The sequence below is a fragment of the Musca domestica genome, unplaced genomic scaffold (genome assembly GCF_030504385.1).
Source record: "Musca domestica strain aabys unplaced genomic scaffold, Musca_domestica.polishedcontigs.V.1.1 8, whole genome shotgun sequence".
In the NCBI taxonomy this organism is placed as follows: Eukaryota; Metazoa; Arthropoda; class Insecta; order Diptera; family Muscidae; genus Musca; species Musca domestica.
Window position 1 is genome coordinate 17,679,177 of NW_026712409.1, and position 12,139 is coordinate 17,691,315.

At 36.4% G+C, this 12,139-nt stretch overlaps 2 protein-coding genes across 2 annotated transcripts; one reads left to right on the plus strand and one right to left on the minus strand.

Annotated features, from left to right (window-relative positions):
• Nucleotides 1-328: 328 nt before the first annotated feature.
• On the plus strand, nucleotides 329-1,677 carry LOC101888574 (m-AAA protease-interacting protein 1, mitochondrial). Its single transcript, XM_020034769.2, has 2 exons — nucleotides 329-857; nucleotides 1,064-1,677. Exons 1-2 carry the CDS (start codon nucleotides 438-440, stop codon nucleotides 1,505-1,507), a joined length of 864 nt encoding a protein of 287 aa, XP_019890328.1. The 5' UTR covers nucleotides 329-437; the 3' UTR covers nucleotides 1,508-1,677.
• Nucleotides 1,678-3,031: 1,354 nt separating this feature from the next.
• On the minus strand, nucleotides 3,032-4,539 carry LOC101889519 (large ribosomal subunit protein eL19). The gene is made up of 3 exons (XM_005177806.4): nucleotides 4,388-4,539; nucleotides 4,139-4,245; nucleotides 3,032-3,701 (listed from the first exon to the last, which is right to left on the minus strand). Exons 1-3 carry the CDS (start codon nucleotides 4,390-4,392, stop codon nucleotides 3,205-3,207), a joined length of 609 nt encoding a protein of 202 aa, XP_005177863.2. The 5' UTR covers nucleotides 4,393-4,539; the 3' UTR covers nucleotides 3,032-3,204.
• Between the last annotated feature and the right edge of the window lie 7,600 nt (nucleotides 4,540-12,139).

Sequence of the window (12,139 nt, forward strand, 5' to 3'; positions counted from 1 at the left end):
TTCATTTTTTTAATATATTTTTTTTTTAGTTGTAGATGGGGGTCAAAGGGAAAGTGATGCGAATACAATAAGTTTGTACATAAAGCCTCTCCTTTCCAAACTGTCAACCTCGCCCACCCATGGTGGCCCCTGTTAGCGCAGAAGAGGCACTGATCCCAAAATTCCCAGTCAAAACTTGGTGTGGTGTGGAAAATAGGTAGGATAAATAATTGTTGGATACATTTTAACTGCAAAGATTTCTTCATCAATTAATTGGGCTATTCTCTCGCCAGGTATGTCAAGTATCAAACCAAGCATCCGTTATCATGTTATCATTTCATGATTTCAGACAACAATTACCACAATTACCGAATACAAAACAAGAAATGTCAAAAGTGTTTTCAAATCAGCTGTTTTTCTTTGTGGCGTTGTGAAAACAATTATTTTAATTTTGCGTAATGAACATTGTTCCGAGAAGTTTGAAGACAATAACTACGTTTTCCAGACCAAATGTAGCCTCCAGGCTGAGATTTCTGTCGACCAGCCTTAGCCAAGGGGTAGGAAGTTATCAAACTGAGCGATATACAAAGGTGGGCGGCCCATTAAACTGGTCTAACATCAGTTTCCGACAATATTCAGATGTATCTCCGAAACATGCCGGCGACAAGGAGGAACGCCTGAAACAGGATGATGATGACAATAATTTCGGCAAAGGCAACCGTACATTGCCACGATTAATGAATTTTCCGGAAATTATGTGGCCATCATTGTTGAATTCCATTAAGAATTGGGTAATGGTCCATTTCATTATTCGGCCATACATGGATCGGGAATTTAATATTAGAGATTTTGCCTACGGGGCGAAGAAGGCAATGCAGGTATGTCAGTGTCACAAGTTATTGCTCCACAGTAACTACTGCAGAATACATTTTTTGGTCTTTATGTAGATAGATATCTGTCATTCATGCAAATGCCATAAATCTAGATCATGAAATCGGCTGCAAAACAATCGCTCATCTCTAGAGACTTAATTGTGTAGACATTTATTTTTTGTTATTGAACACTAACTCTCAATCTTTTCCAGGTAATCTCAGCCAAGTTAATGAATGGTGATTTTGCCCATCTGGGGAATTTGGTGTCCGAGGAGGCCCTCAACGAACTGAAGCCTGTCATACAAAAACTCTCCGTTTCACAGCGGCGACAGTTGGAAGTAAAAGAAAGCGATATCTACCTCACATTTCCCTATCAAATCGGCATAATGTTTGATGAGGAAAATAAAGATGTACAAAAACGTTGGGTGGAAATTACCATGGTTTTTCATGTGCTGCGTGGCCTCAAAGAAATGCGTGAATCGGGCGAAGAGATACCCTGGAATATGGGCACCATGCCCGAATATCAGGACAAAGTTTTTGTGTGTAATTATCGTTTCATAAAGGAATATACCAAGGGTCAAGAATCCGATTGGACTGTGAATGTGGTTAATCATTTCAAGCCAATAGATTTGGTCAATGAACTGAAGAGACACTGATGTCGTCCCCCATTAAGAGGGAGGTAATGTCGCTTATGTTGAAGTTTAAAATGTTTCGTTGTATTTCATACGGTTTTACCTTTTTCACATGGATGTAGGTACTTCCTGCATGGGAAAAGGAATGTTAATAATTTTTCTTCCGAATAAAAAACAAAAATTTTTACAAAGTATTTAAATTTAAATATTAAAAAAAAAAACAATAGAAGACCTTAAAATAGCATTTTGCCGAAGAATACCTCACAATGTTTTATGCAGAATACCTAAAAGGGGTCTTCTTTTGTAGAAAATCTTTGACTATAGAAAAGCCCTATAACTAATTTTGCCTACATAAAACTTTTTCAATTCACATTGAACATCAAAGGATCTCCTATATTTTAACCATAAAAGATTTCAAACGGGTCTGCTATGCATAGAAGACCTGAAAAGGATCTGCTATCTAGAGACAAACTCTAAAACTCCGTTGTCAGTATGAAAGCTCAAAATAGCTTATTTCTATAGACGCCATTAAAATCTTCTACCCAATAAAGGACCCTTTCTATATAATAAGGACATCTCAATAGACACCTTATGTATAAAAGACCTAATAGAGGTTTCTATTATCCATAGAAGACGATAACGTACTTTATCTTTAGAAACCTCCACGTAGTCTTCGATTTATTGAAGAGCCAAAAAGACTGTTTATGTGGAGGAGTTCTTCTATTCATAAACAATTTTAATCGTTTATCTATGCAATGCACCATCTAAAGGGGCCTGTTCCCCACAGAATACCTTAACCGAGGTCCGTTAAAATTGAAGTCTCTATTACCTACGGAATACCTCAAAAGTATTTCCTATCAAGCTCTAAAATATATTTGGCTTCTAGAGGACCTATTTCTATACTTCCTTAAATTTTTATTGTAGACATACCACAAATCTCGAAAGCGTGTGCTAACCATAGACGTTCTCTAAAGGTGAACAGAAGACCTTCAAGGGGTTTACACACCCACAGAAATTTTGAAGTGATTTCTCCTAGCTATGGAAGACCCCTCATTGATCTCCAAAGGGTGTTCTAATCATAGATGGATCTCAGAATGTCTTAAGAAGACCTTCAAGGGGTCTACTACCTACAGAAAACTAGAAATGTTTTCTATAAAAGCCCTTAAATTTATTTAGTCTTTAGAGAACCTCAAGGGGGTCCACTATTCATGGAATATACTAGAAGACCTAAAAAGTGTCTGCCATCCATCAAAAATCGGAAGGGATCGGCTGCTTCCCATTAATCTCGAAAGTATCTACTAATCCTTGGTGACCTCAAAATGTCTGTAGATCTTCAAAGTTTCTACAACCTGCAGAAAACTCAAAGCCCTAAAATTTATTTTGCCTTTAGATATCGTAAGGGTATACTATTCATAGATGATCCTGACGGATCTACAGCTTACATCTCAAAATTGATTCACAAACAATTTCGAGTCATAAAATGACTACCATATCCCATTGGCATTCGGCAAACAAGTCTGTCGGCAATAAATAACGATTTCTTTAAAATAAATTTGTAATCCGAAGTTTTTGTTTTCTGTTTTTTTTTATAAACAATAACCTTTTTGTTTTTATTATAAAAACACAAGATGATGTCCAATTTTTTTTTTTCTTTCCTCATTGTTGTTTTTTAATAATGCTCAACATCGGTTAAAAAAAAGCGTACACAACTATTGCCTAATTTACTTCTTGCCAGCAGCAGCGGCAGCAGCTTCATCTTCCTTGGCGTGCATGTTGATGAGCTCTTGTTTCTTGTTGGCAATACGCTCTTCACGGCGCTTACGGGCCTCGCGGACCTTTTGTCTTCTGGCTTCAGCTTGATCGGCCAACATTTTGCTGCGTTGTTTCTCAGCCTTCTTCTTGTGAATGTATTCCATGAGGACACGCTTGTTCTTGAATACATTACCCTTGCACTTCATGTACAAATCATGGTACAAGTGACGATCGATTTTCTTGCTGTCGCGGTACTTCTTCAACAAACGTCTGAGGACACGTTGGCGTTGCATCCACAAGAATTTGGTTGGCATACGGGCGTTGGCAGTACCCTTGCGCTTACCGAAACCGCAATGACGGCCCTTGCGACGAGCTTCGGTGTTCTTGCGGACACGGTAACGGGAGTGCACAACAACGGGCTTCTTGATGATCAAACCATCCTTGATCAATTTACGGATGTTTTGGCCTGAAAGTGGGAAGAGGAAACAAGTAATCAATGAATGTGTTCATTATGGGAACCTGTGCGCTCTGGCTTCAAATTTGTCAAAGGAACACCGAGCGATGACTGAGTTTAGTTTCAGAATTTCTTTGTTTTCTTCAAATTTTTGATTTTAAAAAACATTTATATTTTTATATAAATGATAAGGTTTCTTTAAAATACTGCACCACATTAAATGCCCAGTTAAGGGCAACAATTGCCGCCTTGTTTTGTTATTGTTTTCACATTCGTCATCATCGCACAATTGGCCGCATCTACTATACAACACAGCACCACGTTTCTTTCTTTTACAGATCACTTCATCACTCTATGTTCCTTTGCAAAACGAAGCCAAAAACTGCACCACTTTGCCTGCGAGGCAAGAGTTGTGTAGGTTCACACTTTCTTCACACCGCTTTACTTACGGGAGTTGGTGTTGGCAATTTCGTTGATTTCATTGGGATCCAACCAAACCTTCTTTTTGCCGCATCTCATTACTGAGGCTGCCAGCCTCTTTTGAAGTTTAAGCGAACTGCAAAAAAATTACAAGAAAATTGTCACTTTTCCGATAGAAATTCATTGTTTACATTTTACTAGCATGATGGGGCATGCATTGGGTGCCATTTTCAATTTGTTTTCACTTTATTTCATGTTTTATTCACGAAAAATCGTACCTCATGGTGTCGACCTGTAATCGTCGCTTTTCAGAAAGACAGGAAAAATTGTTGAACGGAAACAGCAGCCATTTTCGAAAATCCCCATCAAGCACATGTTCGAATTCGATGTGTCAAGCATATGCTTAAGTTGTCGTTAGGGTTGTATTTGCAACAAAACGAGCAGAGTTGTATTTTAAGGGGAGTAGAAATGGGCTTTTTGAGAAGGTGGATTAAATAGATGAAACAAATGTTTAATTTATTATTATTAATTTATTTGTAGGAAATTATGGAGATAAGAGGCGGTTTTCTTGTAAACATTGTGAAGAAAGGAATCGCATTAAACTCAACGTAGGCATACAATTGTCAAGCTGAGTCATTTTTATTCGGTGGAAACTACCATAAGTTTTCATATTCTGCGTGGCCTCAAAGAAAAACGTGAATCAGGCGAACAGATACCCTGGAATATGGACACCATGCCCGAAAATCAGGTAAAAGTTTTTCTGTATAATTATCGTTTCATAAAGGAATATACCAAGGGCCAAGAATCTGATGGGACCTTGAATGTGGTTAATAATTTCAGGCCCAACATTGTCAAAAAGTTTTATTTTTCTCTCAAATAAGAAGAAGCGTAAACAATGTCACCTAATAAATTCTGCTTCTTCTTTTTCCTAATTCTTTTAATTGTTGTGAAATGTCATGGTAGAAGAACACAGGTAGATGCATCAACGCTTGGAAACATTGATATGTCAAAATTTTTAATTTTTTTTTTTCAAAAATAAATAAATTTTTGTTTGTTTCCTTATATGACACCAAGAGGTTTATGGACAACGGAAATTTCCTTGGCGGGGAAAATAAAAAAAAATAGTTGGCTTAATATGTCAACTTTACTTGTTTACGTGTGTGTATTCTTTTCCGAAAGACGTATACCTTGTGTTTGCAAAAATGTTTGTATGTGAGAAATTTGAAGAGAGTTGAAGGCTTATTTCAGATTTTATAATCGTTTTGGCTATTCAAAACTTTGACCCTTTGTGGGGGAGATACCAGAAGAAATGGTACGATCTCTACCATATTTATTAAAGATCTTGTGTTGATGGAAATATCAAGATGTACCAAGTCCGAATGGAATCTGATATTCATTTCGCGTTTTATGAGCTTCATGGATATTGAAAATTTTAACCCCTTGAGGGGAGGTACCACAAGGAGTGAATCGATATACTCCATCTTCACACCAGACCTTGGGTTAATAAAAATATTGTGATGTGCGTAATTAGAAAATAATCGGACTTTTATATCGCATTTTATAAGAGTTATAATTATTCAAAATTTTGTCTCTTTGTGGGGAGGTATTTGATGGAGTGCTATGATATTGTGCATTTTCGCACCTAACCTAACATTGTTGCAAATATTAAGATTGGCAAAGTTGTAACAAAATCGGATTATTCTTTCTCTTTTCGTACAGTAAAATACTTTGTTTTTTGAAAATGTCGATCTTTTGTGGAGGATGTACCATAGGGAGTTGATCGATATTGCCCATCTCCGAACTCGATTTAAGTTTGATAATAATATTCAGATGTACCAATTTTGGATCAAATCGGATACTCCCTTTGAGAGTTATCGTGCGCACCAGGGACCCCAAATGTTTTGAAACGGATTTGGTCCAAAGAGATCTAGGGTCTTAAACTGTTATTCCAATGAGGCACGATTTGGCCATATATCCTCTCTAGCCATATGACTGAAGGTAAAGTCATTAGCAGGTAGGTGCATCAACGCTTGGGGACATTGATGTGTCAAAAATGTTTAAATATTTCTTCAAAAATAGGTCTATTTATATAAGTTTTCCTACAGGTCGCCAATCGGAAGTTCTTAAAATATGCATTTTTTAACAATTTTTACAAATTTGAGTAATTTTTCATTCAAAAATTTCAATTTCAAAATTGGTTTGACAGTTCACTGTCCCAGCAGCTGTGTCGAAGCGTCTACCCGTGGTAGAAGAATATAGGTAGACGCGTCGACACAGCTGCTGGAACAATGACCTGTCAAACCAATTTTGTAATTGAAAATGTTGAATGAAAAATTATTTATATCTATACAAATTCTTGACAAATGCATATCATAACAACCTCCAATTGGCGTCGTGTAAGAAAACTTATAAAAATCTATTTCTTTTTGAAAAAAAATTAAATTTTTTTTGACATATGAATGTTCCCAAGCGTTGATGCATCTACCTGTATTCTTCTGCCATGCGTCTACCTATATTCTTCTACCATGCATATCCATCTCTGCATTTTCTGTCAAAATTCCCGGCATAGAAAACAGGTTCCCATCGCTGATTTGTGTATTTACACTGGATTTATATATTTTGACAATGAAATGTTGTCAAACGAATAATTTTGAAAAAATTGTAAACATGTGTTTGCATGGCAGAAGAATACAGGTAGATGCATCAACGCTTGGGAGCATTGATAAGTCAAAAAATTTTAAATGTTTTTTCAAATATAAGTAGATTTTTATATGTTTTCTTATACTACGTCATTCGGAGGCTATTATAATTCGCGTTTTTCAACAATTTTTACAAATTTAAATAATTTTTCATTCATTGGTTTGACAGTTCATTGTCCCAGCAGCTGTGTCGACGCGTCTACCTATATTCTTCTACCATGTGTGACCTCACTTTCTTGATTCTAACGTGGCCACCGGTTTGACCCAGCTAAAGATTTTGTGTGTAAACGTGTTATTACTTTCAATTTAAGTAGCACATTTATAGCATCTTTTTAGGCGCAAAGCTTAATTTTGAGGTCGCTGTCATATCCAGCTGCAACACTTTAAAAACATTATTGTATTTTCATTTTTATAAAAAAATATGCATCAAATTTATAAAAAAAAGTAATGATACTTTCATTTCAAGGTTTACTCTGACAATAATGATTTGAATTTTTTTCAATGGAAGATTTTGAGAAATTAAACAATTCACAAAAAAAATACTTGGCCATTAAAAAATGTGGAGTGCAATTGCATCACGTTTTGGTAATAATTTTTTTATTTTTTTCTGTGCATTAATTTGCACCAAAAAAAAAAAGAAAATAATACAAGACACCTTGAACTTTTTCCCCAACACGATGTGTGATTGTGTGATTTTTTTTTTTTTTGGAGTAATTCTGGGAACACTTACCTGATCGAGAGATGAGTCGGTACGTGCAGAGTTCAAGGAAACACCTTGCAATGGTGTTGTGTGTTGTGGGAGAAACACAAACAAGGGGAGGAGAGGGAGAGAGAGAGAGAGGGAGAAATGATGATGCTAGTTGTGGCCTCGTTAATGGAAGTGCAAATATTTAAACAAAAAAAAAATGAGTCAGAAGCAAAAAACAAAAAAAAAAATAAATAAAAGGGTTTCAAGAGTTTTTTTTAGCTTCAGCACAGATTTCAGTTCAATAGCTTTGTAAACTAAACACAGCCAGTTGGGACCAGTTTTGTAGATGATTTGCATGATTATGATGACGCTTATAATGATTAACTATTTTTCTGTTGTTGTTTTTATGATATTTCTTTAAGTTGCGCTTTGCGATTAATGGCTGTCAGAAAAAAAGTGAAAACCTTTATTGGGTTGATTGATTATTTTGATGAGGTATGATAAAAGCGAACAAGTAAAAAAGCTGTAAGTTCGGCCAGGTCGAACTTTCATTACCTTCCAACATTTGGAACGAATTTGGCAATTTTCAAAAAAAAAAAAAAAATTAATAAAATAAATAAATAAAAAATAATAAAAAAAATAAAAATAAATTAAAAAAAAATAAAAATTCTGTTAAAAATCGGCCGGGTCGAACTTTGAATACCCTCCAACATTTGGAACGAATTTGGCAATTTTCAAAAAAAAAAAAAATAAATAAAATAAATAAAAAAATAATAATAAAAATAAATAAATAAAAAATAAATAGAAATTCTGTTAAAATCTTAAAAAATACCAAATGTAGTCGTCATATTACGACGACGTGGACCTGCATAGGCATATTTTGACATAAGCCATTACAATATTCAAATGCGAAATTTGAAAAAAAATCGTTGAATAAAGTCATCAACATGCCGAACACCGTAGACCTGCACAGACAATTTTCTGTCATAGGCTGCAGTATCCATTACGAACTTTAAATACCAAAGTTGAAACAATTCCAGAGAAAAATTTCGGTAAAATCGTCAAAATACCGAATTTCGGGGGCTACCGTTATATGGAGGCTATACGAAGACGTGGACCTGCAAAGACAATTTTCTGTCTTAGGCTGTAGTATCCATTACGAACTTTGAACGCGAAATTTAAAACAATTCCGATGTCGGGAGATACCGTTATATGGGGGTTATACGAAGACGTGGGCCTGCACAGACAATTTTCTGTCATAGGCTGTAGTATCCGTTACGAACTTCAAATGCGAAATTTGAAATAGTTCCGGTAAATAATGTCGCTAAAATCATCAAAATACCGAAAATCGAGAGCTGCCGTTATATGGGGGCTATGAGGAGATGTCGACCGACACAGACAATTTTCTGTCATAGGCTGTAGTATCCATTACGAACTTCAAACTTGAAATTTGAAACAATTCCGGTGAATAACGTCGCTTAAATCATCAAAATACTGAATATTGGGAGGTACTGTTATATGGGGGCTATACGAAGACGTGGGCCTGCACAGACAATTTTCTGTCATAGGCTGTAGTATCCATTACGAACTTCAAATGCGAAATTTGAAACAATTCCGGTGAATATTGTCGCTAAAATCATAAAAATATCGAATATCGAGAGGTACCGTTATATGGGGGCTATACGAAGACGCGGACCTGCAAAGACAAGTTTTTGTCTTAGGCTGTAGTATACATTACGAACTTCAAATACCAAAATTGAAACAATTCCGGAGAATAATTTCGGTAAAATCATCAAAATACCGAATATCGGGAGATACCGTTATATGGGGGCTATACGAAGACGTGGACCTGCACAGACAATTTTCCGTCATAGGCTGTAGTATTCATTACGAAATTCAAAAACCAAATTTGAAACAATTCCGCTAAACTCATCAAATGACCGAATATGGGGAGGTACCGTTATATAGGCGCTATACGAAGACGTGGACCTGGACATTTTCTGTCATAAGCTGTAGTATCCATTACAAACTTCAAATACCAAATTTGAAACAATTTCGGTAAATAATGTCGCTAACCGTAATATGGAGGCCTGCATGACATGGACCTGCATGACCTATTTTTTTATATATTATGTGGGACAAGCTTAAGATACCCTCCATACTATGGTGGAGGGTATAAAAATATAGTTTTGAAAAAAAAAATCCATGGTAGAATTAAGAAGGTAGATACATGCAATTGTATTTTTTAAAAAATTTTCCTAAATTATTCATTTGACATCTCATTGTTAATTTTTTTTTTTACAAATCCATTGTCTAATTTGATTCTGCATTTTCTGTAATATACCTTATATTACAGCAAATGCAGAGATGGCTAGAGATATGCTTACTTGAGATGACTTTACCTCTTTAATTTTGCCATGAAAAAAATCTAAAGTTTCCTAGCCTTTGGTGTTATTTTGTTCGTGTCGTGTCCATCCATTCACAGAGTCCAAATCTATTTCAAGTTTAAATTGTGACCTCGAATTGGATGCCCTTTTTTGAGACTATTTTTGTTTTTGAACAATTCCATAGTAGAATATTAACAAATTACCATAATGCCATACAGACAGCAACATGCATAATTCTAATAATAATTTATTTATGCTCAATCAATTAATAAAAACATACAAAAACAAAACACCCTACCTTGAGTTGTTGTAACAAAACCAACAACAACGGCTGGCAAATACTAAATGGACACGTTTATTTTTCTTTCTTGTAAAATTATGCCTCACTGATAGTTGTGAGAGGGAGAGAGTGAGGAAGGAAGAGCATGAGAGCAAACCTCTTCGCTGTCAAACAACGTCATTCAAAGCCGAGAGTAGAAAACACAGTAAACAAAATGGACAAATTTAAGCAATTTATTTGACGAGGAACCTTCTCAGTTATTCCCCTACTAACCAACAAAACACCAGAAAACAAGCGCGACCAATGACCACAACGAAATGGTAACTGCCGCCACCACCATCAACAGAATCGTCGGTCACATAAACTACACTGGCCATAACACAACAAATAAAACGTCCCATAATCCAATAACGATGTTGTTGTATGCGACGATGACTTACGACGATATTGGTGGGTATTTTATTTAACCGGTTTTGGGCAAGCTTTTCCTTAAAAAAATGACGACACGGCGAGAAAAAAATTGGATAAAAAGATACGGATGGTAATCCTTATCTCTTTCGCAAAGAGAAACAAGTAAAAAACATTATGTTCGGCTGGGCCGAACTTTAAATACTCTCCACCGTTGGGTAAAGGAAACTTTTTATATGTAAAAGTATCTGAATTCAAATGTGCTCCACTTTAAACTACAAATACCAATAAGACCGTTTGGATAATGCTGTTATATGGGGGTCATACCAAAAGGGGAACCTCTATAGACAATTTTATATTTCAAGGATTGACATCTACAAAATCTTCTTAAATACCAGATTTGAAACAATTTCGTGGGTAAATCCGACCATGATTATTAAAATACCGAATATTGAAAAAGTGCGCTATTGGAAAAAGTGCACCCAAATATTAAATTTTCTGCCACCGGAACTAGAATCCTTTTCAAACTATAAATACCAATTTTTGGACAAATCCGTGAAAAAGTGTGGCGAAAATCATGAAAATACCGAATATCGGCAGGTACCGTTATATGGCGGCTATATAGTTATTCGTGGTGGAATTCAAGCGTGGTAGTGTTATTTCTTTATATTTGGCTGGAAAATGTTTGGGCCCCATCTATCGTTACCGTGATACTGGTAGCGTAGCCCAACGTCAATGAAGTGGACAGAAGAAAACAACAACATCAGCAAAATTGGTTCGAAAAGCAAAGAAGCGTCTTGATCGAAACCCACGTCGCAGTGGTCGAAAAATGGCTCATGAGCTGGAAATATCGCAATATTCCATTCGGCAAATATTGAAAAATGAGCTCGGGGTAAAGCCATTGAAATTCCGAAAAGTGCAAGAACTTACATCGCAACAGAAACAGAAAGAAAATAGACTCAAAAGAGCAAAAGAGTTGCTTCGCTTGGCCGAAAGTTTTGAACTACCGAATTTGGTTTTCTCCGATGAGAAAACATTCGTTGTCCTGCAATTTGTAAACAAACAAAATGATCGTGTTTACTTGCCAAAGAGGTCAGCTGAAAATGTGCACCTTCAGGTGGCCACCAGAACTCAAGCCGGCCATGATGATGGTGTGGGCCGCGATAACAGCCAAGGGTCGCTCTCCGACCGTGGAATCAGAATAAAAGCCGAATATAATCGCGAAAATATTCTGGAGGGTGTATTAAAGTCTTGGGCAGGCAAACATTTTGGTCTCAGACCTTGGACATTCCCACAGGACTCAGCACCATCGCACCATTGCACTCAGCACGCGCCACCCAAAAAATGGTTACAAAATGAGGTTCCTCGCTTCATTTCCAGGGCACAATGGCCACCAAAATCTCCGGATATCAATCCGTCGAACTATTGTGTCTGGTGTATTTTGGAAAGCAAGGTTGGCACTAAAAAAATACCAAAGTGTCGATCACCTTAAGCAAGCGCTTTGCCGGGAATGGCCCAAAATACCGCAGAGAAACACTCGGGCAGCGTGTGACGGTTTCATTGGCCGT

Excerpts from the sequence above, each read along its gene's own strand:
- LOC101888574 (XM_020034769.2), top strand. The coding sequence starts at position 438 with ATGAACATTGTTCCGAGAAGTTTGAAGACAATAACTACGTTTTCCAGA. Across the intron at positions 858-1,063 it reads GGGCGAAGAAGGCAATGCAG|GTAATCTCAGCCAAGTTAAT; the intron begins GTATGTCAGTGT and ends AATCTTTTCCAG.
- LOC101889519 (XM_005177806.4), bottom strand. Across the intron at positions 3,702-4,138 it reads AATTGCCAACACCAACTCCC|GCCAAAACATCCGTAAATTG; the intron begins GTAAGTAAAGCG and ends TCCCACTTTCAG.